Source organism: Patiria miniata, unplaced genomic scaffold (assembly GCF_015706575.1).
Source record: "Patiria miniata isolate m_02_andy unplaced genomic scaffold, ASM1570657v1 HiC_scaffold_5, whole genome shotgun sequence".
NCBI lineage: Eukaryota > Metazoa > Echinodermata > Asteroidea > Valvatida > Asterinidae > Patiria > Patiria miniata.
Genome location: NW_024037072.1, coordinates 5725323 through 5751014, shown reverse-complemented (window position 1 = coordinate 5751014; position 25692 = coordinate 5725323). Strand labels below are relative to the sequence as shown.

The 25692-nt window shown below is 42.5% G+C and overlaps 1 protein-coding gene and 1 long non-coding RNA gene across 3 annotated transcripts; one reads left to right on the top strand and one right to left on the bottom strand.

Moving 5' to 3' along the window:
- The first annotated feature begins 482 nt into the window (after positions 1-482).
- On the top strand, positions 483-9193 carry LOC119741877. The gene is made up of 4 exons (XR_005272784.1): positions 483-689; positions 5993-6119; positions 7346-7433; positions 8232-9193. It is a non-coding gene; the product is annotated as an uncharacterized LOC119741877 (long non-coding RNA).
- On the bottom strand, positions 9090-25495 carry LOC119741876. Of its 2 annotated transcripts, none has more exons than XM_038217808.1 (11): positions 25362-25495; positions 23684-23850; positions 22558-22711; positions 20852-21368; positions 19692-20617; positions 18960-19118; positions 17435-17547; positions 16667-16880; positions 14984-15259; positions 13528-13706; positions 9090-12428 (listed from the first exon to the last, which is right to left on the bottom strand). In XM_038217808.1, the coding sequence occupies exons 2-11, from the start codon at positions 23792-23794 to the stop codon at positions 11067-11069; spliced, it is 4011 nt and encodes a 1336-aa protein (XP_038073736.1). In that variant the 5' UTR covers positions 23795-23850; positions 25362-25495; the 3' UTR covers positions 9090-11066. The 2 variants fall into 2 exon arrangements, with proteins under 2 accessions (XP_038073736.1, XP_038073735.1); XM_038217807.1 differs by having other exon boundaries at positions 11067-12428; positions 25420-25487.
- Positions 25496-25692: the final 197 nt, after the last annotated feature.

Here is a 25692-nt window from a genome sequence, read left to right as displayed (position 1 = left end):
AAGCTATCATATAAAAATAGTTTCGTTCTTGTTTTACAAAATATTGATTAAATGTAAAATTGGCCCCAGTGACATATTGCGCCAATGAGCCAGTCGGCCGTCTGATCTAGCGAAAGACTGGCCATTCTGTGATCAGGGTCGATGATACCAGGGTACGTGATGTACTGCTATGGGACTAAAGGGGATTTGTTCTCGAAATTTTGATTAAACCCTATCCAGCTCATGCTTCAGAAAATGTTATTGAAGCAAGGATATGTCATTTAAGTAGAATCCCCAAAATATACTTTTCACTTTTGCAAAATAGGCACCCTTCCCAAAAGAATTTCAGGTGTTCGCCCCTTCTAAAAACATCTTCTTATTACTTTATCAAACTAAAAGAATCTATCTGCCAAGTTTTGGTGCTTTGGATGGACCGTACCAGTCGGTCACAAGTGTTGTGATGGTCCCCGGCGCAGCCGGGCGCACAATACACGAGCGTCTAGCTTCGGCGTTGCATGCTGCATGCTGTACACCAGCGCAACTCACAGCGATAGTGGGCAGAGGTATCCTAAATTTCAACCCTGAAAACAGCCCATTTTTCTCTATGTTGGGAGCAGTTTTCACAATTAACGAATCATGTACGCTCTATCAAAGCTACGGGTATCGTTTGGACCGCTCAGAGGTGTGCTGCGTTCGACACCAATGAGGCAGTAAGTATTTTTTTTTTTGTATGGGTATGTGCATTAGTTGCCCAGTTTCCGGACTAGGCCTAGTTTTGGTCTAGAAATAGGCCCATATATGATAGCCTAGGGCCTAAATAATTTATGGCGATCGTGAAGTGTAGGGCCCCTGTTTTGTTTTGATCAAATTAGGGTACAACTATAGAATGCAGGGCCACTTTACTCTACATCCGCGCCTCCGTACGGCTGCGTGGAGGCGTGGAGCCGACTAGCCCCATAAATGTGGCCTATTTACTGGACTGCCTCCGTAAACATAGGCCACACATCCACATGTACAAAAATCGTGTCGACGGAGCCAAATTTTGATTTTCACATTTAGGCTTAGTTTGTAGGTTTTTTTTGCTTTAGAAGCATACTCACCCTCTTTACAGGCTAATCAGAAAGTGCTGCCTTTTTCAGATGTCTAATTTTTGTGAAATTTCATGTTGAAATTTTGATACGCAAACGTGTAAAAATGAATCTGGAAATTTCACGAAAAATATACATCTGAAAAAGGCAGCACTTTCTGATTAGCCTGTAAAGAGGGTGAGTATGCTTCTAAAGCAAAAAAAACCTACAAACTAAGCCTAAATGTGAAAATCAAAATTTGGCTCCGTCGACACGATTTTTGTACATGTGGATGTGTGGCCTATGTTTACGGAGGCAGTCCAGTAAATAGGCCACATTTATGGGGCTAGGAGCCGACCTACCTCCGAAAATCGATCGTGGAGTCGTACCGTGGAGCCGCAGTCGATATCTCCGAGAATTGCGCCCTCTATCGGTGCGCGTCTCTGCGACTCCACGACTCCGCGCCTCCGCCACTCCAGACAGTGCCCCGTCGCCCTCCTCCCTTCCTAATTTGCGAGCCCATTTAAAATGGACTCTGCGACTCCCCGACTCCGCGCCTCCGCCACTCCAGACAGTGCCCCGTCGCCCTCCTCCCTTCCTAATTTGCAACCTCATTTAAAATGGACTCTGCGACTCCGCGCCTCCGCCACTCCAGACAGTGCCCCGTCGCCCTCCTCCCTTCCTAATTTGCAAGCCCATTTAAAATGGATATGGATGCTTCGAGTCTATGGATGCTTCGGCGCGAGTCTCTGCGACTCCGCGACTCCGCCACTCCAGTGCCCCGCGACTCTGCGACTCCGCGACTCTGCGCCTCCGCCACTCCGCGACTCCGATCCGTACCGTGCCCCCAACACATTTACAAGCACGCCCTCCCTTCCGATCCTTCATGAGAAGCTTAGAAGACAAGTGCATTTGCTGTACTTAGCACTTTTTGCAGGTTTGCATATCTATTACTCCTATCCATCCACGCCTCCAAGCAAAATAAAAAACCTTGCTCCGGCGTGGCCCTGCATTCTATAGTTGCTCCCAAATTAGAATCAAAAATGTTTTTATTGCTCAAAAATCACCTTTACAATCAAAAGCAGACTTTTCTCAATTCTAATCTAATGTAATGACACCCGTTTTGCAATTTTGAACAGTTTCTTGGGGTAGGCCTACGGGTAGAAATCACGATTTTCCTGCGCAGTTTCAGACTGGGACCTAGTCCCTTAAATGTGACTGAAATACTGGACTACCTCCGTATATCAGAGAGGTATATCAGAGAGGTATTTCAGAGGTATATCAGAGGTATATCAGAGAGGTATATCACAGAGGCAGAGCCACGTACTGTGAGCGGAGCGTCCCGTTGCTAGGGGAGCCGAAAATTAAATAAAGATCGAAATTATTTTGTCAGCAGAAAATCAACCCAGCTATAGTATGACCGCTAAATAGCACAAAATCGTTAAATTTGGTACCTACAGAGGTCTAGTTTTCCAAAAATCATGGTAATTCGTCAAAGAATGCAGACGGTTTTGAGCAAACATGGCGTCGCTGATATGTTTCCCGGCCACCCTAATATTAATAGTCAAGAGGCCAAAGGGGTCAGGGAACCAAACAAGAGCTTTAATCATCTACTGAGCGTGCGTCAACTTTGGCAAAGCACACTGCGGTTGTTACCTGTCATTCCAAAATCTTTGAAGCCCTCTGCAGTGAAGCGCGCCCTCTTGTGTGCGCTCTTCATCCGCGGTCGTATATTACATCCAGGCACTTCACAGAGCGCCAAAGATTTTGGAATGACGGGTAACAGCTTGAGCAAGATTATGAATATATGCATTGTTCAGTTCATGACCTCGTGTTTGTATGGCCAGCTGCCCCGCGCGCCTGACAAACGTCATGAACTGAATGTATATTCATAATCTTGACCAAGCGCGCCCGCATAATGCATACATTACATACATATAATATAATGCATACAACGCGGCCGCCATTTTGAAATCGCATGGAGGAAAATTTCCGGGACGATATTCGTGGGAGATGACGACTGAAAGTTGTCTTTTGGCCAGATGGATGAAGATTTTTAGATAAAAGAACGTTTTTTCGAAAAGGTATGAGTTCCTCTACGACTAGAAACCTTAAGTAACTTAATTTAACCCTAACCCCCTAGGCCCTTGTTGCTTACAACCATCCTCAATCCTCCAAAATCCTCCAAAATTTTTCAACTCCGCCTAAATTTTTCAAAATTGTCAGACAGTCCTGCCTCAAAATGCATTCATCCTCAATCCTCCAAAATCCTCCTCATCCCAAAATTTTGCACTCGTGTTTAAATGAAGGATAAACCAACGCCAAATCCTTCAAAATCATCAGACAGTCCTGCCTCAAAATGCATTCATCCTCAATCCTCCAAAATCCTCTTGTGCTTCAATCACCATTCATCCTCAATCCTCCAAAATCCTCATGTGCTTCAATCACCATTCATCCTCAATCCTCCAGAATCCTCATTTGATTCAATCACCATTCATCCTCAATCCTCTAGAATCCTCCAAAACCGCCAGGAGGATTTTGGAGGAGTGAGGTGGGTTAGGGTTAAATTAAGGTTTCTAGTCGTAGAGGAACTCATACCTTTCCAAACCTAAGTTAAGTTTGGAAATTTCTGTCCTGGATGAGAAGATAATCTCGATCAAAATTTGTAGCAATATCGCTCCATCAGAGTTCAGCGTTTAGGGGAGCATTTGCTGTCTGGCAGTACTACAGAGCTTGCGATAGTACTGTACAGTCAGATGCAGTCGGGCTACAGCTTAACAAGCTCATCAGGAATTCACATGTAAATTCCTGATGAGCTTGTTAAGCTGGAGTTACTCAAGCTAGCGCGGTTGTGCCTTGTGATTCAGCGCGCCGTGCGTGCTCACGGTACATCGCGCGGTGATAGCCATCTTTATTTTTGGGTCGAGTGTCGTCGCCGCGCTGTCATCGTCATTTTACCGAAAAACTTTCCTTAAAAAATCAATACCCTGCCCTCTATCTATGACATACCTGGTTATTGAGAATGTCGCCAACTAGTTTGGTCGGTCTTATAATTTTAAAGTGGATCGCCTAATTTACATGTATGTGGCCTATTTACATGATTTACTGGACTACATTCATAAAGGCCACACTATCATTTACTCACACCGGTAGAACTTATTGCAAAATTTATTTTCGGTAAATTTGCAGTATATCGTGTGCATACACGATATACCGCCGACGGTACACGCATGAGGGCGCACTATACATGAAGGATTCACTGAAGGCAGGCAACAGCCACCGGGCGTGCAGCGTGCTGCGCGCTGCGCGACTGACAGGTGAATGATTCATGTATCCCATCATGTATTGCGCGAGGTTGCAATGAGTTACACACAAAGTGATGCCAAGAAGCCTCCAAATTTGGCTGGAAATGACGCGAAAGCTGGACTGCTGACAAATGCCGAAAACTCTGAATTTGTTATTAACAGGGTGAGTGTTTTCAAAGCATAAATCAACTATGCACGCAGTCTGAATGTGAAAATAAATGTTGTAATAAGTTCTACCAGTGTGAGTAAATTTGATTGTGTGGCCTTTATTTTATGTCTCAGCTTTTGAGCTCCGGGTTGAATAGGTAATCTTAGCTCCAATTTTTCGAGAAATTAAGGCGTCTTTCTGGAGTTGTATGAACACATACAAGGTCTGTTGATGGCAGCCATTTTCAATATAAGAAGCGACGACCTTAAACTTAAACTGACATAGTGTTGTGCAAATCGATCTTGTCACTTCTACTGCGTGAGTTGTGATGCGACGGCTGTTTCTTGTACAACCTCTCAACTGATACAGTCTGGGCGAATCCATTGTATCCAATGTACCTGCTATGCAAAATCATCATTGAGGTCGTTAACCCTAACCCTTTTTGGCTAGGAACCATCCTCAATCCTGCAAAATCCTCCAATTGCCACTATGTAAAAATTGGATTCAGCCTCATTCCTCTAAAATCATTAGTTATTTCTTGAATTTGTTCAGCGCGGGGGGGGGGGGGGGGGGGGGATAATTGCCTCAATCCTTCAAAACCCTACAACAAACACTGTTAATGGGTTGAAGTAGTGCCGATGACATTCAGAAGCAGTGCAGATGATATTGAGCTTAATGCAGGGATCAATTATGAATGACTGAACATAATGCTGTTCTACGAACTTGACACAATCATGCATCCTCCAAAATCAACCGACACTTTTGTGCCATTCATCCTCAATCCACCAAAATCATCCAAAAACCGCCTAGAGGATTTTGGAGGATTTAGGAGGGTAAGGGTTTAAAGTAAAACAAGTAGCATCAGAAGCTGAGTTCTGCATTCCATCCTCGGTTTTACTCAAAATTCAGCCAAACTAAAACTGACGTCATCACTGACCATGAATGCTAAATGTGAACATACAACTGTAATCACCAAGTGTGACTGGTTCACAAGAAACTCTATAATTCAAAGTAAACATTAACCCTAACCGCCCTGAATCCTTCAAAACCCTGTATGCCAAATTGAAGGAATTTGGAGGATTGAGGTTACATGGCAAAAGTGCGTTACTGATTTCGTAGGATGCACTTTGTTAAGGTCTTGGGCTGGACCTTGTGTTGTTTTTGCTCAGCCATGCATAAATATAGGCTTGGATAATGCTTGAAATCCTCCGTACTGCTCCAGGATGTCACTGGCCAAGCCTCAACATATTGACAGTCACTGCCGCATGATTTTGCAGGATTCAGGCAGTGGTCACCCCTCCACGGACCATATTCAAGAAATAATGGAGGAATTTGCAGGATTCAGGCTATATGCTTTTTTTTCCATGAGGCCAATTGAATGATTTTGCAGGATTGAGGCTACATCCTAGCAAAAAGGCTTAGGGAATAAGGGAGTTGGGGTTAATTTAACAAGAGATGAAGTTCACTTTTATTGTGATTTGTTTCCCTAACAGTGGCAGTGTTGTATACCGTGGTGCTGCACAGCCTAGCAGAAGGCAATACTGGAAAGGAGAGATAGTTGCTGGTGCTATGTGGTTCTGGATTCTGTGGAGGTTTTACCACGAACCAAAAGATGTTTTTGTGAGTATACGCAGTAAAATCAAACCCATCGTTTTGTGCCATTGACAAACAATAGCCCTAACAGTCCTGAATCCTCCAATTTCAATACGATTTGGCATACCCCCTAGGGAGTTAGGGTCAAAAAATGATCCTTGAAACGCCAGCCCACCAAAATCTTCCCAAATCAAACACTTGGTTTAAAAAAAATTGGGGGGGTGGGTGGGTCCTGTTATATTTCTATTGACGCCATCCATTTACTGTGCAGTTCCAGTTGTGTTGTACCTTCAATTTAATTTTTTTTTTTTTTTTATTAATTGGTTTATTATTATGTCTTTTTTCGCCGCCAGCAGCGGAATTGTAAAGAACATTTACAATGTTTAATCATTAAAAACAAAACTTTACTTTACAAGAGCGCGAAAGACTAAAATATCATATATAAAAATAAAATAAAAAAAAAACAACATCAAATGGAGAGGGTGGGAAGGGGGAGAGGATGAGAGGGGAGGGGTAAGACAAGGAATATGAACAGACATAGAATTACATCATTTCAAGACCAACGACTGGATAAACATGGAATTAAATGTAATCTTCACAAGACTACACATAAAAAGATTTGCATTACATTACATACAAATGGATGAGAGAGAACGAAAAAAGGTTTATGGGTAAAAAGTTTCTAGGCTTAAAAAATTGCTTTACACAAAACAAAACAAAAAAACAAAACAAAAAAGACAAAGGAATACATAACTGTCATAAAACATCAAACTCACAATAGGACAAAGATTAAGCTATGTGGGGAGTTAAGGGAGGAGGGTGTGGGCGGGGAGGGATAACACAAATTCCCAGGATTAAAACGGATAATTATTCCAATAAAACCATTAGACATGGATGTCAATAAAAAAAGTGATTAATTATAATGAGGCAATAAAAAAAATTGTTCACTTGTTTTTAGAGTTCCATAGCCTAAGGTATGAGGAAGGTAAGCTGGGAAGGGGGAGAGGATGAGAGGGGAGGGGTAAGACAAGGAATATGAACAAACATAGAATTACATCATTTCAAGACCAACGACTGGATAAACATGGAATTAAATATAATCATCACAAGACTACACAAGACTACACATAAAAACATTAATCGACTCCAAGATTGTCTCAAAAGTGCATTTTTCAACTAAGAAATAAAAGTCTGGTGAAATAATACATGCAACATCTTTTTTTTATATCTTCGCAAACAAAAATTCTTTAAAGGGTCACAATCCTTGGCCTGATGCCTCCAAGTGGACAGATGAGGAACTAGGCATACCACCTGATGATGAAGATTAACACAGGACAAGAAGTAAGTTACAAGTCAAATAAGGGCGGGAAAACAAATCTGAAGAGATAAGCAATTTTGATCAGTGGACAAAGAAAGTATTTGCTTGTTCTCTAGTAATCTTCTGGTTTGATGATTCCAAAACGAAATTTCCAATAATTTTCAAATTTGAAATACAGTAAACTCCGGCCAAGTCGGCACTCTCGGGACCCGAGAATTTGTGACGACTTACGCGAATGCCGACATCTGCTGTAAGACGTCATTTTGCCCACTTACATAAATGGCCTTTTGCACACATGATTCATTGCACTATTTGATTTACCCTGGTTTAACTCCTTTATGCTGGAGTTTATCATCACGTTTGGGATACTGAAAGAGGAGACTACGTGTACAAAATAGTAATACATGTACATATGTACGTGCACAGTAACGAATTAAATGCGTGCAATGCACGCATTGACTGCAGCACTAGTCATTCAAATGGACAGAGCGCATGCGTACAGACTAGAGGGGGTACTGGTATTGATATGCTCACGATGCACAAGCGATGTATATAGTAGGACACCCTTTTGCGACACCTTTTACAGACAATCGAGATTTTAGTCAGACAGCAAACTTGAGCGATTTGACGAGTTGTACGATGTCTATTTAGCTGGAGTTTACTGTATCTGTGTATGGCTTTTCCTCATAACATACCAATGAGTACATGTTCAAGAGTAAAAAAAAAAAATGTTACATTGGAGTAAACTTAGATTTCTTGCAAATAAAATCATTTCCAAATTTGATTCTCTCAAATTGTTTTTACTGTTTTTTTTACTGCAGGTTAAGACCTCAGCCTCCGTGTTTGTAAGCTCATCCAGCAATAAGCATGTTGATTCCGGCACCAGAATGTATGATTAAGAAACCATTTGATATCGACATCCGTTACATCTAGACAGATACTGGTTGTGTTCAAGTGTAAAACTTGATTATAATTTAACCCTAACTCAGCATAGTTTACTAGGAACCGTACCCATCCTGGCAAATTCCAACACCCACATGGGAAATCGTACTTCTGGAGGTATGCCAAACGCAATGTAAAAGACCATCAGTTTAGGGGTACTGTACCTATCCTAACAGATTCCAACAAAACATGCCGTTGGGGTTTGATTGGTTGAGTTTTGAAAGGGTTAAGGCACCATATAGGCATCAGTATGTTCCCTGTGTAAAAAAGTTCATTTCAACATATCAGATGTGTACATTTGCATAGATTAAAAGCTTGGAGAAAGCCCCCTCCCCCATCCTCCAAACACACTTATGTAAACACACAAGTCCTTTTGAAACTTGCCAGTCCCATGCAGAAACTCTGTTGCATATGAAATAGACCGTTTGTAGGATACGATCAGACAGTAGTTCCGGAACATTTTCTTTCCACTGGGGAATATTGGCATGACAGACTCAATGCAATGTAAGGAATCAAGTCAAGGAATTTGGTAGCCTTGGTCAAGGCGTTTGGTCTGATGATCAGTGGTTGGCCGCTAACATACACATTAGCCACGTGCTATGCACTCACAGGTACTGTACGAAGTATGAACAGGGACCTCTCGTGGCTAGGCTACAATATGCAAATCAGTTGGTGCTGAATGAATGCCTTTGAACAACCGTCGCGTTGGCCTATGTTTTTCGGGCAGTTTTCGGGGGTTTTTCACAGGATTTATATCAATTTATTTTTGGTCTGCAGTTCCAAACTTGTTGGAGAATGTAGTCACACTGTCCAACTCTCTGTGCATGTAAAAATGTAAAAATTCACATACAGGGTCGTCGCAAAAACCCCGCAACGACAAAATACAGAAAAACTAAGCTAAGGCGAATGGTTGTTCCAAGGCGTTAGTTCAGCACTACCTGTATTGTAGCCTAGCCGCATGAGGTCGCTGTTCACGCTTCGCACAGTAGGTGTAAGTTCATAGCGCTAGCGCACAGCCAACCAACCATGGATGATCGGACTCTATCGTCAAACACTTTGATCAAGGCTAGGAATTTGGTAGACTGTAAAACAACCATGTGCACAACTCTTTCCTATTGCCTTTTGCATCTTAAATGGGGAAACATTTCATTTTAACTACACGGAAACCAGACGCCAATTTCATGGAGCTGTGAAGCACAGACAAATTTTGCAAAACATAGACAATATTTGCTCAGTCAGTCAGTGACAAAAAAAGGTTACCAACCGAAGTGTAATGCTATGCTATGTAACTTGTGACTGGTTCTCGGCTAAATTGTCGCCTGTTGTCAGAAAATGAGCTATAAAGTTATACTTTAAAAAATATATGGATTCTTCAAAACAGGAGCTTTCCAATGGTGTCGATGTCAGTATGAACCAAAATGTAGACCACAAACCTAATTTAAACTGTGAAACTAACTTTGGAGAAAATGGCATTTACAAATCCTGCTGAGCTCATGTTATGACAGATTTATTTATTGCAACACTGTATTAGAAGTGTTAAGCACAGAATTACATTGCCAGTTTCTGATCTACCGACACAAGCCTCAACATTCAGTATGTTTGGTAGCAGTTCCCAAAAATTGTTTTCAATGAACCTTTATAAATTCATATTGGAAAGTCGGTGTGATCTTTATTGATTGAGTTACAAGGGCGCATGTTAAGGGTGGTATTTTGTACATAGATTTTATCAAATAAAGACATTTCAGAATGAACGGTTTTTGAATTCCTTGAGTTTTATTTTTATTGTGGTTGGTGTATTGCATTGTCAGATGAAGCCTGGAGGTTAAAATACAGTGCAGTTAATACCCCTTGAATACTTGGAACCTCCTTCCCTACTGGTTAATATTTAATGAAGGTTACATGATGCAATCATTTGAGACATGGAACACTAAGATTTGCTTGTGCTGCGATGGAACTAGCCTTGCTTAAGGCACTCGTCGATAGTGTCCATGATGGTACCTGACCGCTAAAAACAAACACTAGCTGCGCACTATGCACTGTACAAAGTGCAAACCTCACCCGTCTACAATGATGCAAATCAGTAGGCGACGAACAAATATTCGCTCAGTGCATTGCGCTTGGTGGCCAGATACCATCACGGACACAATCAACGAACACCTTGACCAAGGCTAGTTCCTAACGCCAGCTTAACACAAATCCTGGCATGCGACACACAAGTTGATATGACACGTGTATGTACAGTGATCATTACTGTTCAGCGCATGCAACCTTTTTACCGCCTACCCTCAATGCAGCATAACATTTACAATGTTTTCACGCCTGCACAAATTAGTAAATTCTACATTTACTAACAGCATTACAATGGGCAGCAAGCAAGGGTATACATGCAATGGGAAGTTAAAACCAATAAGTGAAGGTGCCACAAGAACCACTTTCTGTTATGCAATCACCATGGCCTGTTTCTCACACATGAACTTGGGCAAAGGGCCCTCGAACAATAAGCTTTGATTTTATGCCTTCCTGTCAAGTGATTGAAATTCATTGATTTTGACACCTGTAATTGATGTGGAAGAGCCACAATTTGATTTCACAATAGATATCAAAAAGATCACGAGTGTTTTCAACATTTGCACTGTACATGCAATGAAACAAACTCCAGCTTTCACATGTTGTAACAGTCGATTAAATAGATACAAGTTATATCTGTCTGTCAACTATTCCTCAACATTGTCGTTGACTGTCCCTGCCCTTTCCTCATCATCACATTGCTCGTTTGCCTCCACATCGCTTGTTAGCTCACCCCTCATCTGCGTCGACATTGAACTCGTTGCCAGGGACGATGACCTGGCCGAGTACAGCGAACTGGGCATCTGTAATGTAGAGTCCGTGTCAACTGGCTGTGAAATGGCCAATGATGGCAAAGTTGCAGTCTCGGACGATGACAATCCAATTCCTATTGGTAACATCCCAACTGCTCTTGATGTTCCCTGCTCAACTGGCCCTGGGGTATTGTTAAGGGAACCAACTCCTACAGCAGTGTGCCAGCTGGAGTTCTGCAGGCCACCGCTCTCCATCAGCTCCGAGAAGGAAACTGAAGGGCTCCCCCTAGAGTCTTCACCATCGTCCAGAATACCAGACTCGAGAGCATGGCTGGTGTCGAAGAGAGAGGTTCCTGGATTACCACCTACATGGGAACTTGAATCATTGCTGCTTCCCCGTCTCGGTGTTTGATCTCTGGGGCTACTTTCAGTGTTGGCAGGTGCGTCAACAATATTGAAGTTGTAGAAGCCACGGCGCCTGTCTCTTCCCTGTTGGTTGCGTCCTGTATGCCTGCTTTTATCCAGAGACTTGTCCTCTTCTGAGGAGTACCTCTTGGGCATTTTTCTCTGCCGGACGGGCCTGCCATCTCGCCGTTTGCTTGCAGAATCAGCGTCCTTATTTGGAGACTTCTTCGAGGAGTTCCTCTGGCGTTCATGTTTGTGTTGCTCAGACGACTGATCCAATTCCGCAGAGGAAAGCCCAGTTTCCATATTGGACGATCCTAAGACACTACCAACAAAGTAATCTAAACTTTGCACACCATGTCCACCGAAAGTTCCCCTTGGTGTCCTTTCCTTCTCTCTGTGTGATCCCCTTCTGACACTCTTTGGCAGTTCCCTTCTATCACCTGACCCCAACCTTGGCTCTTCGTCATCACCTGGATGACTCTCTCGTCGGACAGTCAGATGGTGCTCCGTGTTCCTTCCCTGATGGGTGTGACTATCAGTACCGTAACTCTCGACCAGACTCGATTCAGAATCATGGGAAGTCTGCCTCAGATGTCTCATAGGTCTACCCCTCCGCTTTCTGGCTTTCCTCTCCCCATCCCCGCCCTCCTCCCTCCCCCTGTCCCTCTTCCTATCTCGCTCCCCTCCCGACCCCCGGCATTTCTGGTGATGCCGTTTGGCGTGGTAGCGTGTGTAGAACCCCTTGCTGCAGGACTGGCACTTGAATTCACGCTGGGACGTGTGCGTCTTGATGTGCTTCTGGAGTATGCGATAGGTCTTGAACTTGCGGTTGCATTTGTCGCACTGCAACTGGATGAATAATTGAGATGGAAAACAAATGAAACATATGTGGTATATAATATTAGCAATGCAGACATTTTTGGGCAAGCATGGTACAAGTTCATTAGTGACTTTTACTAATGACTCAGTAAAGGGGTGACATTGTGGAAAAATGCAAAGTCAACGGAATTTGGAACCGGGGATATAAACTCTGTGCACAAACGCTCCCTCCTGAACATTGACAAAAAAAGAGTTGGGAAAAATATTAAAATACAATGTACTAAATGCCAGGTGCTCACTCAGCAATGCAGTGGGTTTCTGCAAATCCAGAATTAATTAAGTTATGCACCGTTATGCATCAGGTACAGTGTCCATAGGGAGTCCATAGCAGCAGGTGCGCTGATCAATTACTTTTGAATTGGCCAGCTCACCCCAGCAAGCTCGGAAGATGGGTGAATAAGACATCTACTGTAGTAAATAACTGTTTTAATTCGCATCTGATCAAGCTTGTAAATTTTTTGATTGGCTCTTAGACAGCACCGAGCATACAGCGCTTAGAAAAGTACATGTGCAGGGTATAATCTGTTTATCAGTATTTGAATCTAACTTTGTTAAAAATTCAACAAATTTCTGGTTATAGTGAACCTAAAGCCTTAGTCCCAACTGTGCATTTATGTGCACAATGAATAGGACAAAATTTGGATATAACAAACATTTTGACTTGGTTCTGGCTGAGTTTGTATTGATGGGGTTGGACTTTTTTGGTGTTGGCAATTTTATGATCTCTTTGAACTAAAGTATCCGAAAGCTTAGAAAAATATACAAACTTGGGTGCAATTGACCTATCGCCATTTCCAAGTTAGCCACACCCCTTAGACAACCCTACGGAATTTTGGTACACTAAGTTTTGTTTGTCGCAGAATTTGCGCATTCCGCATCCATTTGTAAATCATGTAATTGGACAGTATTTCACAAGCTGCGTTAACATGATTCTAACGCGATTCTACCGCGATAGGTCAATTAACGCACAACCACCTGCTGACTGAGCTTGCTTTTGCTGGCTCTCCAGTTTGAATCTTATAGAGGAACAGAAAGTGCAAACATAAACTAGCTTTTAAGCTCCACGTACCTCCTTGTCAGTCGCGTGGGAGTGTCTGTGCTGGATGAGAGTCGAGTGGGTGGAAAACGTCAGGTCACAGTAGGGACATTTCAAGTGTTTCTCCCCAGTGTGGGTGGTCATGTGAGAGATCAGGTGGATCTTCTGACGAAAGGCCTTCTGGCAAATGTCACAAATGAACTTCTTCTCTTCTGGAAACCATGGAAACCATAACAAAATGAGTATAAAAACATTCATTAATTATATCAGATTATTAGTTCTGTGTTTATATCAAATCTGTGTTTATGGTTTGTGATTTTTATTTCAACTTCACTAAGGGATTTTCATATGTGATGCGTTCAAGCTATATGAGTCGTTTGTCGACCCTGGTAAAAAACCCAATTTATTACAGATTTGAAAAGAGCACAATCTCAGTATTACTGCTGTAAAAACCGCATGCTGGTACCATCTTTAGTTCCAAAAATTATGGAAGTCGGAACACCAAGAGATGTGATGAAGTGATGTGATGAAGTGGCCCTATTTTGGCCTGTCTCTTCAAATAATAATTCCCGACAAACGACTCATTTAGCTTGATCGCATCACATATAATATCTGCAGTCAAAGTGACAAATAGTTCACATAATGCACAGATAGCCTGAAGTATTGGGCCTGTTATGTAAACATTAGAGATGAGAGATTGTGCACACACTTCCAGCCCCATACGTTGGTTTGAACACCGATTGGTGTTTTTACGGCAAACATGGTCCATGTCAAGAAGGCAGGGAATGAAAATTCACTTCTTTCAACCAGAAATGGTACATGAAAGAATTTTTGTGCTAATGCTAAACACAGAAAGGTGATCACAGGCGCAGAGTTCTGTGGTTTTGAAGAGCCAAGAAATGGGGCCCAGATTTCGAGTCGAGTCCATCACAAGTCAAATCACAACTGTGCAGTGGTCACAATTTATTAACCCTCCTGCTACCTGAACAGTCACAGTCAATCAAAAAAGCAATAATCTTCCCCTGCCATGCCTTTTACACAGGCTAGTCACAAACAGTCAGATCATATTTCACTCAAGCACTTTGATGAGTCAAATTCAGTCAACAGACAAAAAAAAGGCAAGTGGCAGGCACAGCTGGCTTATCAATCACCTACAGTCAAAGCATAGCTGTATCAAGTTACATAAACAGTCACAGCCAGTCAATCCTGCTTTATGTAGGCTGGGAGCCCTTAACTGTTGAAAACAGTCACTAATGATCGATTTGGACTGAAAGGAAAACTTGGCACAGAATGTATGTTTGCATAGGAGAGTTAATGGGGCTAAAATGAGTTATTAATAGGACTGCCCTTTTCACAAGTTTATTGGAATAGCTTTTGACTTGACTTGGACAACTTGTGATGGACTTGTGACTGAATTAGGATGACAAGTGAGGACCAGACCGCAACTCTACCGGGCTCGAATTTGCGAAGAATTGTACCCATGTCTCACCCGTATGGATCCTGGTGTGGATGCGCAGGTTGCTGGGGTCTGAGAACTGTTTGCCGCAGTGACTGCACTTGTACGGCTTGAGACCCATGTGAGTCAGCATGTGCAGCTGCAGCTTGGTGCTGGAGACGAAGGCCCGCGGGCAGAGGGAGCATTTGTAGTGGCGGGAGGCCATGTCTGGATGCTTGAAGCCCAGGTGCTGGGACAGCTGTCTGCGCTGGAGGAACTGCATGGGGCACTGGGTGCACTGGAAGGAGGAGCCTGGCTTCTCAGGTACACCTATGGAGAATCAATAGGTGGAAAAATGTATTGTGCTTATCAGGATACACCTCCAGTGTGCCATTTGCAGGTCAGTATCAAGGGATATGAAACGTTAACCCTAACTCCCTAAGCCTTTTTGCTAGGATGTGGCCTGAATCCTGCAAAATCCTCCGATGGCCTCCTGGAAAAATAGCATAGCCTCAATCCTGCATATTCCGCCATTATTTCTTGAATATGGTCCGTGGAGGGGCGACCACTGCCTGAATCTTGCAAAATCCTGCGGCAGTGACTGTCAATATGTTGAGGCTTGGCCACTGCCATCCTGGAGCAGTACAGAGGATTCCAAGCATAATCCAGGCCTATATTTATGCATGGCTAAGCAAAAACAACACAAGGTCAACCCAAGACCTTGACAAAGTGCATCCTATGAAATCAGTAACGCACTTTTGCCATGTAACCTCAATCCTCCAAGTTCCTCCACTGTGGCAAAGAGGATTTTAAAGGATTCAGGGCGGTTAGGGTTAAAGTAATTGTGTCACACAGAGAGACCCTGCACACACAAAAACAGCACTGTAGAGAGCAGAGAAGCATAACCAAATCTGCCTGCTTGTAGCTGTACTACACAAAAGAATTGTGCAGGGATTTAAAGTGTCGTCCATACTCCACAGACGATTACCTCCAAGGAATTTGAAGTGTGGGTGCTAACTCTATGGGCAAAAGTGATTTTGCAAAACTTAAAAGGGTTGTGAAATGCAGAAGACTAGAAGTGTTAATTAATGAGTAGTATACGATACTTCATTATGTAACTACCAAATTTATTAGTGCTTTGAAAATCAGGCAAATCACATAGAGCTCTGACAGTCTGTCTCATATCTGTGCACACACTTTGGAATAGCTAAAATCCAACCCCAACACTGCAATATTATGGTAGAACCAGCCTACATTTCTCTGTATGGAGAATGATTTCCCAGTTTTATACAAAATCCATTTTGTTTTACATTTAGCTTACTGCATAGTGTTGGTAGGCTGGTCCAGAAAAGTGGACTACACTAATTATACGATGATTCTTAGAAGAACTATGGACAACAACAATCATTTGTCTAAACTTGCTCAATGTCAGTGGCCTATCTTTGCAATCCATGTGAAAAGTATCCCTTTCACCATAATGGAAAATAAGTTTGCCAATGTAAGGGCCATGACACAAGAGGCCCGCAACTTGTTCCAGGCAATCGAAGGAGAAAAGTAACATGCAAATTTTAATTCCATGTAATGTTTGGAGGGATTTTAATAACTGCTGGGGGAAAAAACACTACTCCCATGGCCTCCTGTATATGTCAGTGCATTCCGTTGCCTGTGAAATGCCTTGTGTAACCTGGCCCAAAAATCTGAGGTAACAACATAATCTGTTCTGTAATCAAGACTAACCGTTCCATCGTGCGTATTCCTGGCTGTACCAAGCCCTCAGCTCTTCCCCCATCGTAATTTGTTTATTGGTGGTGAAGTAAATGTTTCCTCCACTCTGGTGGATCACGACGTTCTGCTCTTGCGACCGTGCGGCCAGCCTGACGTACCTCATCCAGTTGGATTGGTTCTCGTCGGAAACGTCAATAAAATGGCTGGCAATGCCATTGCGGAAAATCTATCAAAAACAAAATCTACCAAAATTATCCAAGGGAAAAAAAAAGATGTTTTTTAGTATAAAAATTACAAAAATTGCAGGGTTATTCACCAACTTTAATTTTATGGGCACTGTGGGTGGCCTGGGTGGCTAGTGCGTAAAGCGCTTGCCTCTCGCCACTGTGGCCTGGATTCGATTCCTGGCTAGGACCATATGTGAGTGGAGTTGTGCATCGATTCTCTTCTGTGCCACAAGGGTTTTTCTCCGGGCTCTCCGGTTTTGCTACCTCCGCAAAATTAAACACTTTCGATCTCTGGCTGTTTTCCATGGTCAGACATGGGTCATATGGCGGCAAAGGCACCTTTATGTGCCTTTGGCTCGACCACGTAGCCACGTCCTTCACAATTCGGCTTGTCAGCTGCGAGTAAGGATGATTAGGCCCCCAACTTGTTATTATTCTTATACTAAACCCTCTGAGAATTCACATAAAGCATCAAGCTGACAAGAAAATTGGACTTGTTTTATTGAATATGAATGATTACAGTTTACCTGTTTAACCTCTTTCATGGTCTTACCTTCCAAATCCTAATGGAATCTGCTTCTAGAATGTCATCACTCTTACTGATAACTTTTCCAATCAAAGGGCCAAACTGACTGCGTGCTTGGATATTCTCCACTGCAATGACACCTACATGACATGAAATTGAGATTAACATTTCTTAAAATAATTACATAGGCTTTCATTCTCAACTAAAAGTTTCGTAAGTTATAAGTATAAGTTATAACTCCATGCGATTATTATGCTAAGTGAACAACAGCTAAATACCAGTCACAAGCAATGTACATCGCATGGAGTTTGGGCCGGTAACCTGATTATATTAAGCAAGGTGTTTTTTTTTGTGCTTAAGCAATTTTGTGCTTTAGCTGCTCTACGAAATTGGCCCCAGCTGCTTCAGAGGCAGGTTAAGAACGAAACGTCAGGCCAGCTAATTTTGTTGATTAGAAATGTAATAGTTATATAATTAAAGATGTTCAAATCCAACTGAAATATTTGTTGAAATCTTCCAAAAGTCAAGCCTTGTGTAGAAACCGAATGACACAATCTTTTTGACTTGCAGGAACCATTAAGTCCCATGAAAACACACAGGAGCTGGGATGCATTTTCTTTGACATTGCAAAATCCCTCTAAAATCTGTTTTAATTTTTTGAATGATCTGAGAGTGTCAGTCTTAAAACTTGTAACTGTTTCATTCACGACAGGTAAAATGATTTAACCCTTAAAGTACTAGTATACAACATTTGCTGTTGCTGTAATTTTCAGAAATGAATGCATTTGGGGTTTAGTATTTTTACACTGACCTGTTTAAAAGTTTGTGTGCATACATGCTGGAAAAACCAAGAAAAAAATGCTGTTCTTGTGGTTTGGTTCCCTGACCCAACTTCAGATGAAAACAAGCAATTTATAGATGTCGAGGAATTGTCAGGTCAGGGAACCAGACTAGCTGGCTTGCACCTGTTCACAGATGTGCAACCGATTGCAAACAAAATGTGGACTAACTAAAGTTGGTAAATTGGGAGCAGTATTTGAAAAAAAGTCAGATTTTTTTCCAACGATGGTCGGCCGACCATGATTGGAAATTGATACAGAAATTCCACTTTTCTTGAAAATGACAACACATCAGGTGCCATGATTTCACAGGATGCTGGAGACTAAATGCACTTACAGTGGAGTAAGTTATTTCATAACAATTTGGTATTTTGGTTTTTTGAGGTTTGCAAATGTTGTATATTACCTCATAAGTTGGTGCAGTTGGACTTTCTTGCCTTTCAAATGTTTGCCATGGGTCTGAATCCTACTCAGGCCGATATGCGGATCAGGGTTTTCAAAACCTATGATTTGAATGTGTTTTTTTCGGGAATATCATTCTAGGGTTTTCCTACCAGCTCCAACACTTTCTTAGATGTCTTTCACTTTCCGAAGTATTACAACCAGCGAACCTTGCAGAAATCCTTGAATAATTACTAGCAAGAATTCAAGTAAAGCACATCATTTCTGATTTTACAAAGGAGAGTCACAAAGCATTGTGCAGCATTTCTTACCGCAGCGCAGATTTTTGCGATTCGTCAGTGACTCGGATAACCTCAGCATGGCGGGCAACGTCAGCTTGGCTCTGCATGGTATCTCAGTATCTGGAATGTACGTCGGTGGGCCGTGGGTAGCACAGGTGGTGGGATTGTAATGGTTGCACTCAACACACCCTGGGAAGAAAAAAAACAGTAAGTGTATGAGGAATACAGTTCTATAAGAGAAATGGTTCCAAGAAGGGCAAGCAGCCGATTTCACGAAACAGTGCGCAACTTACGCCATGCGTAGGACTTACACAACAAATTTATTGCTGAGCTGCCAAACATTTTAAATCATCTAAACATCTTGGACGAGCATATTAATAGCATTTACGACGGCTGTTTTGGTATAATTGTGTTCCTTCACGAAACAGTTGTTGAATCGCCTCCGCCCGCCATTTTGAAAATAGTTTGCCTGACTTTCTTCGGAATCGTGCGGCCACTCTAAAACATTTTGTCAGGAGTAAAATAGCAATTCATTTACTTCAAACACAATTCTGTGAGTGTCTTGTATCAACCTTGATAGTGTGTGTAATGACAGGTTCCACGATGATCAAGATTTGCTGGTAAAATACAAAGAATAATTTCACAGGGAGTTTACTGCCATTACTATCTTAAACCAAGTAAGCTTTTCATCAATAATTTTGTTAGCTACTTTTTGGATAGCTGTAAATGACTCTACCTTTAATTACAAGAGAAATTACTCACAAATGTTTGATGCTTCCTCATCAAATGGCATGGCTAGATTTTCGATGGACTCCGTTGCCCCCAGATCTATGTTTGCCATGTCGTCAGTGCTCATACTTGAAACCAGCCCCTCTGGTGATATAGACACCATGCCTAGATCCATTCCAGTCTGACTTGGAGCCTTGGTGATCGGTGCAACAGATGAGCCGTCGTGGGTTTGCGAGGTCAAGGACGGGGCCAGGCTAGAGGTCAACTCTGAGGTCAGCTGTGAGCCTTGATCCAGTGACTGGAGGTTCCAAAACGATTTCCCCTGCATCTCCTGTCCCATCATGACGGCCGGGGCTTGGGCCGGCGTCGAAACCGGCGCAGCAACTTGCGACGCCGTGGTGATGGCTTGCGTTGTGGACGTCGCGGCAGCAAACGGGGTCGACGCCATGCTGACAGAGTTTGCTTGCAAGGACTGGAAGACTGAATGCGGTATTTGAATGTGCTGAGATGTCGAATTGTTGGGGAGACACAAGCCAGATTGGGAGGAACTGTCTGAGAGATGTGTGGTGATTTGGGAGAAGGGTATGGCTTGGGCTACGGCTAGCTGGGATAAGGGTATCGACATCTGCGACTGGACAATGTTCCCTGTGAGCTGGCCAGCCATCTGGGGGGCATTCACACCCTGGGCAGGGCTACCAAACTGCGAGACTTGATGCACACCGCCAGATGAGATAGCCCCTCGATCCTGTCCGTGTTCCACTGCCATATGGATAGGACCAGCGATTTGAGAGACTGGGATTGGCTGGCCAGTCATCAGCTGAGACAAGGGGATAGTTCGGGCCTGTTTCTGGGCGTTGCTGGGGTCCTTGTTGTCTTGGTTACCCTGGGACGGGAGGTGGATGGCTATGCTCATGTTGATCATTGGGTTTTGGTTTGCAGGCTGCTGGTTTGAAAGACCACTGTCAAGAACAGGAAGTCATTAAAGACATGTTAAAAGGTTAAGGAGAGATATTATTTGGTTGTCAAATAGCTTACAGATATGGATGCTGCAACAGTCCCTCCACAAATGCATCATCTAGGTCTTTGGCATTTAAACTTCTCATGTTACTGGAGTTGAATGGTAATATTCATGCCAGAATTTTCACCAAAATAGAAGACAATCCAACAGGAGCAGCAGTATTTGAAATACTCACCTACTACTATTGTTGATGGGCACCAGCTGCAATACATTGTTGTTACTGTTAGTGCTGTTACCCCCTCTGGCCACTTCTGGTTGAATATTGAATATCATTTGTTCCCCACCCTGTTTTGTCATGAAGGCATTGGCAAGTCCCGTGGTCCCCAGCAAAGCGTTCTGGGGTGTACTCTGGGTTGCGACCTGGCTTGTGGCAGCCGGCACCATGCTGGTGAGGATGGAGGGGATCATCATCTGTGTGCCCACCACTTGGTTCATGGGTGCGTTGTGGGTTGCGGCAGGGGTTCTGCCCACGTTGGAGTGGGGAGCGTTCAGCATCTGCACGGCGTTCATGAGGGCCACATTTTGGATTGAGGACGGCACCTGTCCGTTGGTTGCTGCAGATGGGCCCATCATCTGCGTTGCCACCAGTGTGTTCTGGGATGTGGTGGGGGGTGTGGCAGTCAGGGTGATAGGTTGCAGCAATCTGCTCTGTTGCTGTGAGTTGCCGGTTTGAAAACCGCCCGAAACATTCACTGAAAGAATATTACAAGGAGAAAAACAGAAGTTGAAAAGACCAATCCTGTCATGATGAACCCCAAACTTACCCAAGTTACCTCCTTAGTTTGGAGACAATTAAAATAACACCTTCCACTCTTCCCAAAACTCAACTTCAACTTTTAACCAGTTCATGTCGGATGACGTGTATACAAAGATTTGCGGTATTCAGAACGGATGACGCCGTAAACATGCAGGGAGTGAGGCAAGAAATATCTGTCAGCGACCCGCTCGCAGCGAGCGAGGTCGGAAATATGAGTGTGCTGCCCGAGGGTGATGGCTTCAACCCGCCTGGCTTGAGGTCGAGTGAAAAGTAATCCCGTGCCTTGTTCTGTTCTTGTCAAAATAATCTCGCTGCAAACTGGTTAACAATAAGTGCTTGTGATGTGTGTTAACCAGTTTGATACTATGAATCTTAGTCAATTACTGAGTGGTGCGTTGACATTTTAATGACATTTTGCCTTTGGTTGAAGTAAAGTCTCTTCAATTAGGCCAAATAAAAAAAAACATGTTTAGCGTCCCCGCCCGCTTCCTTTTTGGAGGCCGCCTCCTTTTTCTTTTCTTTTTCTTTTTCTGGAAAAAAAAAGCAAAAATGTCGACCGATCTGTCATAAAATCAAATACTTGCAAGTCGGAACTTCTAATTCTAAACTCTATTGGTCACTTCCCACATCATGCATGCAGTCGACCCTGCGATCTCCAAACCAGCCTCGACGTGGACAAGAATGCCCGTGCGGCAGTGTTTTTTAATTCTTGTAAAACCGTGCTGGAAAACTATTAAAAACACTGTAAATATGTTTAATTCTCTTGTCCAGCATGTCTGTTTCATTTTTTTGTATCTTTGAACAGTGTAAAAACCAACGGTTGTCGGCTATCTTGAAGAAAAAAACACGGAAAAAAAAAGCCCCGCCTCCTCCTTTATTTTCAAAAACCCGGACGCTAAACATGTTTTTTTTTACTTGGCCTTATAACAACAAAGACACTGACTGGATAGCTCAGTTGGTAGAGCATCGGTACAGCATTCCAGATGTCCCTGGTTTGAACCCCACTCCAGTGTATTGAATATTGAATTAACACTTGTGTAATTATTAGTACATAGCTTGTCAAGCGAATCCTTCGCACCTTGCAAAAAAGTGATTGAAAAACTCCAATTGTATAGAAAGATTACCGGAGTTCTGCAACAGCGTGCCATCAATATTGGAAACCTCGCCAGTCGATCCCGGATGGGGGAACGCAAGCTGACTCAACAGCTGCCGGTCTACATGGACCATGACGGTATTGGGGACGGTATTGGTGGTCGGCATTTGGAGGCCCATGGTAGTCTGACAATGAAACAGTAGTAAAAATAACATATTTGTTTTTAAATTTTGTGTCTCTTTTCGGGGGGGGGGGGGGGGGGGGGGGGGGGTGGTGGAAGTTTAGGCGGAAGATTCCAATATTCTAAAGATTAGTGTTTTCAATTCTGCGTGTACTTTTATAATGCCGACAATGGTTTGTACATCGATAGATTAAAATGTACAACGAAACATGTTAAAGAGGATTACAATGTATGACATTCAGAAAAACACTAGTTCGAAAATTTGAGACTCTCAATACTGTGTGTGAGTCCCAAAACTTTAAGATTGTGAAAACACGCAATACAAGAAAATAGACTGGCACATGAAACAACCAGTCCAACAACCCTTTAGTACTGCATCAACCAACTGTGTCAAAAGAAATATCCGGTACCTAGTCTCTATTTCTACACGTTCCCTCAATGGTCATGCCATCAGACTACCGAAGGGTTGATCTCTTCCAAAAGTTGGATATGTCCCAGTCAAGTCTAAAGCTTCGAATTGAAATCACTTTGCATAGCTCTCAGATCTGTGCAAATTGTTGAAGGTCTCATCTAATTAAAAATCGAACTGAGACCTCAAACTTGGCTGGTGAAATACTGAGGACCTTGCTTTTGCCTCGTAGAAATTTGAAGAATTTGGTCAGTTGGCCAGATGTTGTTTGGCATGTTTTTCTGCACTTAACATCCCAGTCTGTACGGAAAGATTTCCATATACGAAGTTCACTAATTTTCCTCTGTATTGACTAACAAGCCCCCAGATAGCAATTTCATGTCATCAAAGTCAATTTGAGCAGTGAGAAAATACAAGCATTTTCTTAGAAAACACTTGGAATTTTTCAGTCCAATCTCATAGGGTTTGTACACAGGGTGTTGAGTGAACTTCCTATATGGAAATCTTTCCCAAAGCACTACTGTCTGACACTGAGATTTTCAATCCAATATTAAGTCAGCTTAATACCTGTGATGCAGAACCAGCATTGTGGGACTGCCCCTGCGTGCCATTCACCACAGCACTCACAGCGTTGCTCAGTTGATCAACGTTGATGGCTGCCAGTGAATCGCTCATCATCTTGAAGATTTGGCTGGATACAGCAACTTAACTTTCCGATGACAACAGACGGATTTCTGCAAGAGACAAGAATCAGCAAAATGAGTGTGGTAAATCTAGCAAATTTTTTGATTCTCGATTTTTCATCTGGTCCCCTGACTGACACATGCGCATGCACACAGGTACGCAACCACCAGAACGCAGCCATGACAGCGGAACTGGACAGTTTTTCTCAAGAAGCCACCAAAATCATCAATATTTTTCATATTTTTGTCACTGTTGTTCTGTTTCAAGTCGATAATTAGCTTCATGAATGACTGCTGCAGGTATGTTGGAAAGAATGTTGCATCCTAGCGCCACTTTTTTCTTCATATATCATCTCAACAAAGGTCAGTCATTGTAATGTTGAAAATACATGAACCTGGGACTGAGAAACATTTCCAATTTTGTTAAGAAATACTTAGAAAATTTTCTTGACTCTCCATAGACTTTGTACACAACTGCTGAAGTGACGTCAGGATGCAACATTATTTTTTTTCCGATATGTTTACTCTCATCTGGGTTTGGATAATTAATAGGGGAAAAGGACCGTTTTTGTGGAGTCCGTTTTTTAAAGGACTCCGCTATTTTTTTACCTCTGGATAGAACGTACATTGACCTCCAGCGTTAAATGTCCAATTTCTGATGAGTATTGGAGCTAGAGTTAGGCCTACTCAAGTTAGCGCGGAACCAGACAAATATTCGTCACGATAAACAAAATTGGCGATTGTGTAGTAGTGTAGGGCCCCTGTTTAGTTTTGATCAAATTAGAGTCAAGGGTGTTTTTTAAAACTAAAAAAATGACCTTTTCAACCTAAAGCAGACTTCTCTCAATATATAATGACACCTTTTTGGTATTTTTTGAACAGTTTCTTAGGGTAGAAATTTTAAAAAATAAAGATGCCGAATCGCATGGCACCAACTGTAAACCATGCAGGAAAATCGTAATTTCTACCCCAAAAAACTGTTTAAAAATTGCAAAATAGGCCTCGGCCTAGGTGTCATTATAATATTGAGAGAAGTCTGCTCTAGGTTGAAAAGGTCATTTTTGTTTAACACGCTTATGGAAACTAAACAGGGGCCCTACACTACACGATCGCCAGGTCCTGAACCAGGCCCGTCATGCCCGAACCAGGCCCGTCAAGACATCATTCCTGTACCGTCATGACCGTAGCGGCGTAGATCCTATACTGTAGTGTAGGGGCCTATAATATAGGCCTACACGATCACCAAAAATTCAAGTCCCAAAAAACAGTCACATCGCATGTTCAGTTCCTTGTCGGTTCAATACCAAAAACAATATGGGACCGGCTAATGGTCAAATATATAGCCATTGCCTTAAGTTATTAAATCAAATCGTATCAACGAAAGAGCATTTGGCAAACTCGCCCCACAGCATTCAAATTCACGTCTTGGGGCAGCTGAGTGACATGAGTGACGGAGCGTTTTGTACTAGTTGAAGGATTTTGATTAAGTAAAATACAACATAAGGCACAGTGAACCTAAAAAAAAATTACACAAACAATAGAAAATAAACATTGGTCTTTACCCCTACCAACTCACGCACAAAAATACATCTACAAAACCAAGAAATCGCGAGTTAAAACCTGCATTAAATCTGTCAATCAGTCTGCAGCTTGGAAGCCGCCATGTTGGTAGATACCACTCAAGATTCAAGTGCAAGTGTTGTCAGTTAATACTAGTTGTAAATGCACAAACACTTAAACTATTATAAAAAATAAAAAACGATCAGAAATAAATATATTGTCTTTATTTTAGTTAAAAACACATGTGGGGAAAAACAAATTTCATGATATTTCTTACGAATTAGTATGGCAATTAGATTAAATCCCCTGCATGAAAAATGGTTTTGACCAAAC